Source organism: Osmerus mordax, chromosome 17 (genome assembly GCF_038355195.1).
Source record: "Osmerus mordax isolate fOsmMor3 chromosome 17, fOsmMor3.pri, whole genome shotgun sequence".
NCBI classification, from domain to species: Eukaryota; Metazoa; Chordata; class Actinopteri; order Osmeriformes; family Osmeridae; genus Osmerus; species Osmerus mordax.
In genome coordinates this window covers 7,135,645-7,148,562 of record NC_090066.1, presented here as the reverse complement: position 1 = coordinate 7,148,562, position 12,918 = coordinate 7,135,645, and the positions used below count along the sequence as shown (strand labels likewise).

The 12,918-nt window shown below is 44.5% G+C and overlaps 3 protein-coding genes across 3 annotated transcripts; 1 reads left to right on the top strand and 2 right to left on the bottom strand.

Annotated features, from left to right (window-relative positions):
• Positions 1–52: 52 nt before the first annotated feature.
• psmc2 (proteasome 26S subunit, ATPase 2) lies at positions 53–3,835 on the bottom strand. Its single transcript, XM_067254425.1, has 12 exons — positions 3,686–3,835; positions 3,284–3,321; positions 3,040–3,121; positions 2,834–2,933; positions 2,505–2,636; positions 2,319–2,391; positions 2,043–2,138; positions 1,503–1,667; positions 1,260–1,347; positions 932–1,134; positions 726–822; positions 53–330 (listed from the first exon to the last, which is right to left on the bottom strand). The coding sequence occupies exons 1-12, from the start codon at positions 3,753–3,755 to the stop codon at positions 173–175; spliced, it is 1,302 nt and encodes a 433-aa protein (XP_067110526.1). The 5' UTR covers positions 3,756–3,835; the 3' UTR covers positions 53–172.
• A 309-nt stretch (positions 3,836–4,144) lies between these two features.
• Positions 4,145–8,864, top strand: dnajc2 (DnaJ (Hsp40) homolog, subfamily C, member 2). Its single transcript, XM_067254421.1, has 16 exons — positions 4,145–4,299; positions 4,768–4,958; positions 5,169–5,244; positions 5,351–5,449; positions 5,536–5,758; positions 5,881–5,946; positions 6,058–6,149; positions 6,232–6,353; positions 6,546–6,695; positions 6,781–6,869; positions 6,964–7,033; positions 7,192–7,373; positions 7,496–7,596; positions 7,719–7,829; positions 7,941–8,086; positions 8,181–8,864. The coding sequence occupies exons 1-16, from the start codon at positions 4,245–4,247 to the stop codon at positions 8,247–8,249; spliced, it is 1,842 nt and encodes a 613-aa protein (XP_067110522.1). The 5' UTR covers positions 4,145–4,244; the 3' UTR covers positions 8,250–8,864.
• Positions 8,375–12,447, bottom strand: pmpcb (peptidase, mitochondrial processing subunit beta). The gene is made up of 13 exons (XM_067254424.1): positions 12,360–12,447; positions 11,864–12,001; positions 11,508–11,594; positions 11,274–11,403; positions 10,687–10,885; positions 10,438–10,517; positions 10,122–10,234; positions 9,891–10,034; positions 9,555–9,715; positions 9,312–9,397; positions 8,948–9,036; positions 8,724–8,799; positions 8,375–8,514 (listed from the first exon to the last, which is right to left on the bottom strand). Exons 1-13 carry the CDS (start codon positions 12,441–12,443, stop codon positions 8,450–8,452), a joined length of 1,452 nt encoding a protein of 483 aa, XP_067110525.1. The 5' UTR covers positions 12,444–12,447; the 3' UTR covers positions 8,375–8,449.
• Between the last annotated feature and the right edge of the window lie 471 nt (positions 12,448–12,918).

The window sequence follows — 12,918 nt, the reverse complement described above, 5'->3', positions numbered from 1 at the left end:
TTGCTGTGTTTGCATAAACTGTTTTCAGAAAGAAGTTCTTCGAACACCCATATCACAATAAAGTTTTATTTTTAGGTAATTTTCCAAGAATGACAGAACGTTATGGTTCGAGTCCCCCTCCCCGTCCCCGTGACAACAAACACAAACACAAAAACATGATCGCAGGGAAGCCTCAGTTGTAGGTCATGTAGCGTGGGGTAGCGCTGAACTTGGCGTAGGACTTGATGACCTTGTTGACTGCCTCCAGGAAGTCCTTCTCAGTGGCGATCTTCCTGCGGGCTCTGATGGCAAACATCCCTGCCTCTGTGCACACACTACGGATCTCAGCACCTAAGGAGAAACACAAGGACACAAACTAGTTAAGATAATGGTTAAATCTGTGCATTGCTGTTGTCATTAGACATTTTCTTTGATAGTTAAGTTCTGTTGCACATAAGCTCATAGGGCAGAAGTTCTTAACCCTGTCCTCAGGGAACCCCTGTCCTGCATGTTTTAGATGTTTCCCTGCTCCAACACACCCGATTCAAATAAATGGGTTGTTATCTAGCTCTGTAGAAGCCTGGTAACGAACATGCATTTGAATCAGGTGTGTTGGAGCAGGGAAACATCTAAAACATGCAGGACAGGGTTGAGAACCACTGCCTTAGCACATCTGGAACATGACTTCAAATCTGTCAACATGTCCAGAGCATGTCCAAAGCAGTCCTACTGAGGTCAGAACTCACCGGTGCTGTTGGGACACAGACGAGCCAGCAGCTCAAAGCGGATGTCTCTCTCCACACTCATGGAGCGGGCATGGATCTTGAAGATGTGGGTACGACCCTGAAAAACAGCCATGGTTCAGATACACTTGACTGCCATCAGAAAGCAACAAAAAAAAACACACTGGCTTCTATTGATCTGCCTGGTCTACTCATTCAGGGTTCCTTACCTCCAGGTCAGGCAGACTGAACTCTATCTTCCTGTCCAGACGCCCAGGTCTCATGAGAGCGGGGTCCAGGGTGTCAGGCCTGTTGGTGGCCATGAGGACCTTGATGTTCCCCCTGGGGTCAAAGCCGTCCAGCTGGTTGATGAGCTCCAGCATGGTCCTCTGGACCTCGTTGTCTCCCCCGGCGCCGTCATCAAAGCGGGCGCCTAGACGACGAAGGTTCCAACGATTCCGTTTAGGCATGGTTAAGTCAACCACAACACACCTACCCACAGTAAATCCCGTTACTGTGTTTTAAGATTACGTTAAACATAAATGATTGATCGCTGACCTCCAATGGCATCAATTTCATCAAAGAAGATGAGACAGGCCTTCTTGGTTCTGGCCATCTCAAAAAGCTCACGGACCATTCTTGCACCCTGAAATTAGGAAGGAAGGTGGATGGAGGGATGGATAGAGAGACAAAATCGATATTAAGAAAGAGCGAGCAGCCAGATGAAAGCCACCCAGACACTGAACAGCAGCATCACACTGCAGGTCGTTCCTTCATTCCTCGTCCAGGTTTGGGACTCACCTCTCCCACGTACTTCTGGACCAGCTCAGAGCCGATGACCCTGATGAAGCAGGCGTCGGTGCGGTTGGCCACCGCTCGGGCACACAGGGTCTTACCGGTGCCGGGGGGCCCAAACAGCAGGACCCCCTTGGGGGGCTCAATACCCAGGTTAACAAACCTCTCAGGCTAAAAGCAGAACAGAACAGGAAATGTCATAAAACACTAATTTAAACACTACATTTTTTGTTTTATTCATGCATTTCAGCATACAGCACGTGCTGTTTAGCCTTACATTGGTTGTTTTTATATGGTTAATAAAGATTTATAGTACTGCCATGTCTCAGAGAAGGGCAAAGGAATGTATTAGTCAAATATTTTAACATACCACTGGATAACCTACTGTTTCGTTCTAATCTATATCAGTATCAGTGAAGATTTGATTTCTGCTACTGCTTTGTTGCAACCCACAACCTCATTACTACAGGCTTGTGATCAGATGATATGCCGTTCTCTGATCGTTAACAGAATGATCACCCACACTAAAAAGATGTTAATACTCACATGAAGTAGAGGGGTCTCCACCACCTCTCTCAACTTCTCAATCTGCTCCTTACAGCCACCCACATCGCTGTAAGTCACATCGGGCTTCTCCTCCACCTACAGAGAGAGAGAGAGACACACAGAGAGAGAGACACAGAGAGAGTGAGACAGAAAGGGACAGAGAGAGAGGAGAGACAGACAGACAGCACGGTCTTATCAGGGTGGACGCATTCCATTCCATTAACATGTACGCTTCTTTAGCTTTTGTCAATAAAAAGCTATTGATTGTTGTTTTACCTGCATCATTGTTACAGTTGGGTCAATCTTAGGAGGCAGAGGAATGTGGATCTGGTACTTGTTTCTGTCAACACTAGAGAAGTAACAAAGAAAATACACGTGAGTATTTGTTTTGTTGCCGTTGTCAACGACATTCCTGTTACTTATTTCATCGAAACGTTACAGCAGTTTTGCCCTCTTCCTTACCCGACCCTCATGCCCTCCTCAATATCAGTAGGGGCCACCTGGTCGCTCAGGTCCACCACAAACTTAGCAAACTGTTTCACGTTGATGATGTACTTGGGGTCTTCAGAGTCGGCATTGATGATTTTTGTGCATCTGTCAAAACAAAACAGAACCGCAATCCATGCCTTCAGTATGTTGGAATACAACAGCATTTGATGAAAATGACCATTTAATATATAAATTATGAGTCTGTATAAATGGCTGTACAATGAATAATAGAACAAAGAAACGGCATCGTAGTATTTGACTTAGATGAAGCCTTGTATTCAGTGAGGGCGTCAGGTACCTACCTAGCCACCTGTAGAGGCTGCTCGCTCTGGAGGGTCTGTTTGTCTGCAGCCAGATCCCATAGTGCAGGGGGGGCCAGCCCGGTGTCAGACTCCTTGATGCCTGGTACAGACAAGCACACATGCAAGGTTAGCACATGTGCTACTACACTATCAGTATGTCGGTCAAGGATTTCCTGTGCGGTAGAGTGTATGCCTCAAAGACATACCGGTCAGCTCATTAATCTTCTTGAGCAGTTGCTGGATATCATCCTCAACCTGTTTTATTTGTCGGGAATAAGTGCTCTGGCCCTGAACAACAGAAAGACAAAAATCACAGATTGTAGTGAACCGTGATCTGCTGTCCCAGATACTATTTGAGATAGTGGAGACCATAACACACCGTAGCATAACAAATGGCAATTAACAGGCTGGTGTTACATACAAATAGTAATGTGTAAGGTTTATACTTACATAGGTTTTCAAAAGGGCAATGTCCCCCTCGTCCAATGCTGAAAGCAAGAAAAAACGTTGGTGAATGAAGTGTCTAGCTGGCCAAGACTAGCCTAGCTGAAATAGCTAGCGCTAGCTAGTAGTGTTGATGCTGCTGAACTTGATTTATAACATTGTTAAATACCTAGGCCAGTTTAATATGCTGCATATACATGTACCGCTAAGTAACCACACCAAATGAACCCATATCTTCTACAACACAGTATTCCAGCTAGTTCCATTTTATGATCATCATGACGATGACTTGCTGGTTACAACATTGTTGAACTGGCTAGCTAGCAAGCTAGTGACGGTCGTTAGCTTCCTTCTAGCATAAGGATAGCTAACAAAGGAACAAAAGACGTCCAAACATTCATGTAGTACCTCTGATAGGTTTATCTTCCTTTTCCTCTTCTTTAACTTTCCTCTGGTCTCCTCCTAAATAGTCTGGCATGGTCAATTCAGGTAAAATATGTTGACTACAGAAAGAGTTTGTACTTCTGCACAACAAGGATTACACAGCAAGTTTGGACTTCCGCTATGTCTGCTAGGACAGGACAGTGGTCGGAGTACTATTAAAGACGCACCGTGAATGGTAAAATAACTTTATATTTTTCTTAATGGTTAACTTTATGCGTGACTCAATACTATATTGTTTTAAAGTAATGGCCGCATTAAATTCTGGAAATATGGCGAGACAAAATAAATAAGAGTCACCGAACATGTTTGTTGTGGAAAAGAAATTCGGAACCAAAGATTACGCAGTACAGTGCACAAGTACGGATTTTCAACGGTGTAAGACTAGCTCTACCCAGTAAGGAACTCGTCTAAGCAGGCCCATGTGGTGCACTGAAAACCGGGCGACAGGACAGCACTTCTGAAATATCCACCTTTAAAATATTACATTTTGCATCTTGATGTGTTTATAGCTCGCGTTTCCAAAATGCTATTAGAAGCATTAGAAGGGGATGTTACAATCGTCTGTAATGCCATTACCGGTAAACGCCTGATTACCTAATATAATGCTGATTTTCACTCTATCCGTTAGCATTTAGCTTTATAGCTAGTGTAGCTTGCTCGCTTGTAGCTAACATTAGCAACTATAGTTGCTTAATAGTATGTGGTAGCAAGTGTTATGTAACGGTAGCGTTTTATTCACATTTACACAGATATTGGAAGTGAATTCATTGGATATGGACGAACAAATACAAACAATACTTTGACAAGCTTTCAAAAACTGTAGTACTTGCTAGCCCTCCTGAGAACACCTGCTGTGCTGTACTGATTTCTTTTTGACAGTATCAACTGCTAGCTAGCTTTGTATGTAGCTATGTAGTATTTATCCATATTATTGTTAAATTTTAGAGCCACCTGTTTTGTTAGGCAGATTATGATGTTCCTGTTGATTAAGTACTGTAAAATGGTAGATGTTTAGTAGATACATTTTCACTTTCTCTCTTTTTCAGCCTCTGTACGGATTGAGGTGGAACCAGTTGGCCGTTGGTTTGAGGCCTTTGTCAAGAGGAGGAACAGAAATGTGTCAGCCTCCTTCCAGGAGCTGGAGGAAGAGGAGGAGCTGTCTGAGGAGTCAGAGGATGAAGAGCTACAGCTGGAGGAGTATCCTTTGCTCCGAACGCTGGACCCCAAAGACTGGAAGGTAGCTAGCAAGCAGGCTACTTCAGATGTTGCCTTTTGTCTTGGGGACTCTTGCCATAATAAATGGGAGGGGTATATCTCAGTGGTAGAGCATTGGTTGCAGATCAAGAGGTCAAAGGTCAAACATCCACCCCCCTCTGACTTCAAATGTTGCTTTTGACAAGTGTCTGTTAAACAGTATATTTTAACATATTCATTTATGTTTTGTCAGAATCAAGATCACTATGCTGTCCTCGCTCTGGCACATATGAGATACAAGGCGACCCAGAAACAAATCAAAGCTGCCCGTGAGTCTTTCACCCTCACGCACCATGGCCTTGTTACATTTTAGAACTCCCTAAACACAGCGCTAAAGCTGTATTAAGTTATTTACTCTGAGTTGTATCCACGCAGACAAAGCCATGGTCTTGAAGCACCACCCAGACAAAAGGAAAGCTGCTGGAGAACAGATCGTAGAGGGAGACAACGACTACTTCACCTGTATAACTAAAGGTAAGAACATTAATCACTGCTGTCTTTATATTTTCTCAATCGACTTTCTTTTTATAACACAAGGGTGTCCGCTTGTCTAATTCCAGCAATAGAGATGTTGTCCGACCCGGTGAAGAGAAGAGCGTATGACAGCGTGGATCCTACTTTTGACAACACCGTGCCCTCGAAGGGCGAAGCGAAAGAGAACTACTTTGAGGCGTTTGGTCCCGTGTTTGAGAGAAACGCCAGATGGTCTTCCAAAAAGCACGTGCCCAAACTCGGGACCATGGATTCCACATTTGAAGAAGTAGATCATTTTTACTCTTTTTGGTAAGTATCGAATAATAGGTCACTGTTGACAGGAACACTTGTCATAGATAATGTCCACTGGGAAATTAATTAAGATGAAGTATTACACTTCCACTCAGTGATATATTTTGTTCTCAATCAAGGTACAACTTCGACTCATGGAGAGAATTTTCGTATTTGGATGAAGAGGAAAAGGAGAAAGCTGAATGGTGAGCTACATAACGACACGCTTCCTGACTGCTAGTATTAGAATACCCCCAAGAAGCCATGTTTAGAGCGAGTGTCTGATTTGTTCTATTCTCTTTTTTTTATTTATCTAGTCGAGACGAGCGGCGATGGATTGAAAAGCAGAACCGGGCTTCCAGAGCGCAGAGGAAGAAGGAGGAGATGAACAGATTGAGAACACTAGTTGGTAAGTCCTCAATAAATAGCTTTTGATGGTAATAAGCAATGGGGTCAGTGCATCCTTGAAATGTGTCCTTGCCTCTCTGCAGACACCGCCTACAACTGTGACCCCAGAATAAAAAAGTTCAAAGAGGAGGAAAAGGCCAGGAAGGAGTCTGAGAAGAAGGCCAAGGCAGACGCCAAGAGAAAAGAGCAGGAGGAAAGGGATCGAGTGAGTCCCTGACATCCTTGACTTAAAATCTGGATTCACACAATCGCGCCTCCTAGAAAGTTGTATCTGTACTAGATCTGTAATGTTCATGATCTAGATCTGCAATGTTCAAGATATGGAATATTTAGGACCTGGAGCGTTCTAGATCTGGGATTTTCAGGATCTGCAATGTTAATATTTGTGGTTCCGCAGGCTCGCCAGGCAGAACTGGAGGCCGCCCGGCTAGCCAAGGAGAAGGAGGAAGAGGAGGCCAAGCAGGCCGCCTTGCAGGTCAAGAAGGAGAAGGACATCCAGAAGAAGGCCATAAAAAAAGAGAGGCAGAAACTCAGGACTACCTGCAAGGTGCTGACAGCCCTGTATTACACAGAAGTTTGAACTGATTGTTGCTTGTCTTTGTTCAGTCTTATGAGTTCATTTTACTCCATAGAACTGGAATTACTTTGCCGAAAACGAGTCCGACAGTGTGAAAATGATGGGGGATGTGGAGAAGCTGTGTGACGGCCTGGAGCTAATGAGGTGAAACGAAAGATGGTGTAAAAGGATACCGTTTGTGGGGAAATCCAGTTGGTTCACTGTTTTATATGTTTATATATCTTCCTGTGTATCGCAGGTTGCAGTCCCTCAACGAGACCTTGGCCGCAGGTTCGAAGGAGGAGGGCAAGGCAGCTGTAGAGAAGGAGGTACTGTTTGCAAAACGCACACCAATCACCAAAGATGTGACAACCCACCCTAAAATTCAAGACGGGGCTTGACAGTGGCCCGTGAATGCCAGCTGGACCGCTAACGTGTGGGTCCTGCCACCTGTGTGTGTGTGTGTGTGTGTGCGGCTCCTCTCCAGGTCCAGGGGGTGAACGCCCAGCTGCAGAAGGAGAAGGAGGCGGAGGTCCAGGCCCGCCAGGCTGCACGCACGGCCGAGCAGGCCAGCGGGGGAGGAGGAGGCGGGGGCAAGGGCTGGAACGAGGAGGAGCTGCAGCTGCTTATCAAAGCGGTCAACCTGTTCCCAGCAGGAACCAACGCCAGGTACGCTGCTCAAACCTGGGCCCCATGGCCTGAGTTTCTAGAACCCCAGGCCAGGCCCACTCCCTCTCTTGGTATCCAGGCCCAAATAGTTTTTTGGATACTAATCTCATCTTGTCCTTCAGATGGGAAGTCATCGCCAATTACATGAACCTGCACTCCACCAGCGGCAACAAAAGGACAGCCAAAGATGTCATCAACAAAGCCAAGAATTTACAGAAGCTGGGTAACTATACCCCTAATTTCTGATCAGATGACTTTGACCAGTTCCCCAATTACTGTTATTACTAGAATTATACAATAATCAGCTGTCTTGTAATAATGTGACTGTCTTGTCTTCGGCTTCAGACCCCGTCCAGAAAGATGAGATTAACAAGAAAGCCTTTGAGAAGTTCAAGAAGGAGCATTCAGCAGTTCCTCTGACAGTTGACAACGCAGTGCCATCTGAAAGATTTGACGGTAAGTCATTGGTTTAACTCAAACATTCATGTTAACTCTTCGGTCTGCTGGTGGGGGGGGGGGGGGGGGGAGGTCACAAACATCTGAGTGGATCTGTGTGCGCTCTCTCAGGTAGTGCCGCGTCCTGGACCGGTGAGGAGCAGAAGCTGCTGGAGCAGGCCCTGAAGACCTTCCCCGTCAGCACCGCTGAGAGGTGGGAGAAGATCGCTGCCGCTGTCCCTGGACGCAACAAGAAGGACTGTATGAAGAGATACAAGGTAAGCTGGCCCCCGTCCGTCGGTTTGTATGTGTAGTGCAACACTGATTCATTACTTATATATCCTGAACTCTCCTTTTTTCCCCTTGTCTCAGGAACTGGTGGAAATGGTCAAGGCTAAAAAGGCTGCTCAAGAACAAGTGGGTGGAAAAAGCAAAAAATGACAGACCTGAAGCAAAACGACAGCAACAAACAACTAGCACCCATGTTCTTTTAAAGTTATTGTGTTGGTCTTTATTTTATAATAAAATTCAAGAAGGAAAAAAAAAAAAACGACAGAAGACTTAAATACTTTGTAAAGTTCAGTTTATGTACTGTACAGTCGGCTACTTGCTACTAGCTTTTGTAATTCTCTTCAGAGAGGTCAGGTTTTCATCCAGTACATCTCACTGCGGATGCGGTTGTAGTCTGGGAGGTGTTCAATCGGCCCTGAAACAGATGTTTTAAATACACACACAAATTGAAAATTGACTTGAGTAGCAGACACAATTATGGTCTTGAACAATACTGTATGTACTGATATTTCTTCAACTGTTAAAATGGACATGTGTAATGGGCATATGATGAGAACTATTGAGCCAGTCAAGTGGATTAATGCAAAGATCTCTGGCTATCACGAAAGAGACATGAGTACATACCAACTGCTGCAATGGCCGGTGGTTTATCATAGATATATTTTGTACACACGTCCTTGATGGTCTTTGCATCTATGGCCTGTTGAGGTGGACACAAGGAAAATAATATTTCAAATAAAGACACTGCAATAATTTCCCAAAACATTCAACAGCTGTCTTTGGTATGTTCTGGTTTGCACCTAGCCTAGTTTGGCTGCATTATACAAAGAGAGCCTTTGTTTCCTCACATCGATTCTGGCCTCCAGTTCGTGTAGTGGGATCCTCCGGCTGTAGCACAGCATCTGTCTCCCTATGTCCTCACAAATCGGCGTGGAACCTACCGGAAGGACACCGATTTCACACGTTTCATTTAGCAAATGCTTGTATCTAAAGCAATGTAGAAATAGTTCAGCAGAAGATCAAGGTCCTGAAGGGCATAGTTCTACAGTATTTCAGTGGTCAAAAGTAACCACATCTCCGCTACTAGTCATGGTGAACACGATGCGAGAAACACCTGTGTGCAACGCTCACTGCTTCACCACATGGATATTATTTTCCTATACTATTTGAAAGGTGTATTGGAAATGCAGTCAACCAAATGGGAGGACCTACCATCAAGATGCAAAAGCATGTTTGTTTTCAGGAGGTTCTTTGCCCTTGCTACTTCGTTTTCAGTAACACTAGTACACAAGGCCATCCTGAGGACAAGGTTTTGGTCAGTAACATCGACACCAGCAATGTCTGTACCCACTCCCGATGAAATGATAAATATGAACCTTACAAGTACAGTAATACTGAAATGGGTCTGATATCGGTCATGTTGGGCTTCCATGTTTCGATTTCCTAGTCCCTCACCATTCCAGCTGGGTGAGGTGCACCATCTCGTTGATAGTGCCAGGCTCACACACCATGTAGAGGCCCCACAGGCCTGTGTCTGTGTAGCACGTGTTGAAGGACTGGAAGCTATGGCACAGGTTGCCCTGGCATGCCATCTGTGCCATCTTACTGGAGAGATTCTGGCAAGACAAGGAAATGGCAGCAGGGTTGGTAAGTGGGATCAGCCAGAAAGCTGACCGTCACTGTGTTTGTGGTAAAGTGGTGTTTTGACATAACCTTGGAGGTTTTATTACAGTATTATTTTTTATTTAAGGGAACAGCACATAGGAAGTATTAGGCTGTTTATCCACTCACCACACCACCCCCAAAAGAGCGGTCCCAGTTTCCGATCAGTGTGTTGGCAACCATGAGAGGAATGGTGTCAGGGTGAGACCAGCCAACAGCCTCGATCGCTATGGCAATGTGTGCCAGGGGCATCTTGTCGTCCCGAACACGGATCTAGAAGAAAGAAAACATCAAAGATGCTTATTATGAATGTATGTGGTGGACTGCATGTTGTTGGTGTTGTTGTTGTTTTTCTTTTACCTCACTTCCTGTGAAGTTGCATGCAGGAAGTGTGGGGGCTTCTCCCTTGTATCTGGCAGGAAGCTTCCCAAAGTGGTACTTTGCCAAGTCAATCAGCTCATTATGAGAGACCCCTGACAAAAAAAATAAGACTCAAAAAATGATCTACCCCATAAATAATGGTCATTCAGCAGACACTTTCATCCAAAGCCATGCCGAGTGTGGGATTTGAACCTGCAACCTCTTGATCTGCAGCCAACCACTCCACCACGGAGTTATACCCAATAAACCAAATGCCTGTTTATCTCTGACCTATATCATGAGGAGAGTATCTTACCTCCAGCAGCAGCTAGGACTATTCTGGGGCCTTTGTAGTGGGTTGTGATGTATTCCACCAGATCTCCTCTGTTAATAGTTCTATAATGAAACATACATACAGGAAACATTAAAGTTACACTCTTATATAGTGGGTACAAGTGGGTTACACTCTACAGTGGGTGTATTCACTACATTTCCAAGGGAACCCTTCACACACACACACGCTACAAGAGATAATATCAACTACAGTTCAGAGCGGCCAACTTACTTGATGTTTTCAGTGGGCCCCAGGATTGTTCTACCCAGAGCTGTGGTTTGATATGCAGTGGCATGGAGGTAGTCGAAAACCACTTCCTGTAGATTGGTCTCAACTTCCTGCATCTCCCTGAGGATGACCCCTCGCTCGCGCTCTATCTCCGACTCACCCAGCATGCTGTTCTGGATGATGTCAGCCAGGATCTCCACAGCTGTAGACAGGAAAGCAGAGGGGAACGTTAAATACTGTAACACCACTCACATGATGATGATAAGTATGCAGCACGTGTGGCTTCTGTGAAGCCCTTTCTGTGTTTGTAAAAAGGGCTACACAAGTTTGATATGATTTGAGCCAAGGCTTCTCAATGAATAGGAGTCAGGTGGCTGAGCGGTGAGGGAATCGGGCTGGTAATCCGAAGGTTGCAAGTTCGATTCCCGGTCATGCCAACTGACGTTGTGTCCATGGGCAAGGCACTTCACCCTACTTGCCTCGGGGGAATGTCCCTGTACTTACTGTAAGTCACTCTGGATAAGAGCGTCTGCTAAATGACTAAATGTAAATTAATAATAAAACATGACAGTGATGTGGTGTTGCCATACCTCTGGGCAGGTCCTTAGAGAAGGCTTTGGCATAATACACAGTCTGCTCTCTGGAGGTGTAGGCATTCAGATGTGCTCCCATGTTCTCAATCTCCAGCTCCAAGTCAAGCTGAGAGCGCTTTCTTGTACCCTTTCAAACAACAGACACACAGATCATTTAACAAATTATGTCTAATAGGATTATATGAACACTATAAATGTACATTTGAACATAATTTGAATCTGTCATCTCACCTTAAAAGCCATGTGTTCCAAGAAGTGTGCTGTGCCATTGTTCCTTTCATTCTCATAGCGGCTTCCAGCGTCTATCCAAAGACCAACCTGACATGGAGATCACAGTTTATTCATCATCAGAACCCTAACCGATCCCTCCTAATCAAACGCCTTTTATTCAAAAATGAAAGAGGGATTCACAAATTGAGGATTCAGTCACCACCAGGTGAATGATTCTTAAACTTCTACTGCACTTTCTATATGCACTAGGCTATTTGTACATCGCATTGGATAGAAGCGTCTGCTAAAAGAAGTGGTGTAAATGAATGGACAAAACAAGTGACTCAACTTTGAAGGATATGGATATAGCTACGTACAGTGCAGGTAGATAGACCAGAGTCCTCAGATGCAACACGAAGACCATTTTCTAACGTGGTAACCTTGGTTTCTGGAACATTTAGCACCACTTGCTGTGCAGCCTGTGTTGACAGGAGTCTGTGCGGTTCAGTTATGGGCTGCAATGGAAAACAAGAAAGCGAGGCATGCTCATGTTATCATTACATAAGCTGGTTGCAAATGTACAAGTCATGATGACTAAGTATTCCTTGACGTGGAATGTTGTGCAATCCCTTAAAACTACCTATCTAAACATTGAATTGCCGTACAGCCTACTACAACTGTATCCCTTATTATAAACACTGAAAAGGCCATACTGCCTTCCATGCGTTTGCAGCTATAGATATTTAACAACATCCTTCAGAAGGCAGGTCGGCCATGCAGGATCTCTTTGATCATATTCTACCCTTCGCGAACATGTATTTAAGTCGAGGTTTATGATTGATCGAAAATAACCGTCCGACAACGGAGTCTTACCTTGGTGAAGGCACCAATCTTGAATACATTCCTATTTACAAGGTACCTTCCAGCCGAGGCGAAGCGCTGTAAGGACGTCGCCATGCTGTTTGTGTCATATGGCTACATCGCTCTGCGCATGTGCTACTTGTTGAACTGACGGAAAAAGAGCACAACACCATTTTCGGGGGAAAAACGAATCTGTCAATGAACAAAACATAAAACAACATGAAAGAATATGGTAAATTATCAACTTGGCGTATCTGACTTGAAAATATCACTAGCTTTATGCTTCTGATCATTCATCTGGTCTGAGTGTGGCTTGTTCACAACAAGACCAGAAGATGGCAGCAGAGAGCATTCTATTTTCCATGTCCAGGTTTGACCACTTTCATTGGTAGAAAAAAAGTTTTTTTCTTTTCCAGAACAATTATAATATTTCCACCTATTGCATCATTAGTGATTGCAAATATATAGTAATATACTAGGGTGGGGAAATGTACATATCTGTAAGGAATTATTTTTTATATTCACCTTGTGACCTTTAGGCTGGATAGCCTTTGCTGGAGGATAAATATTA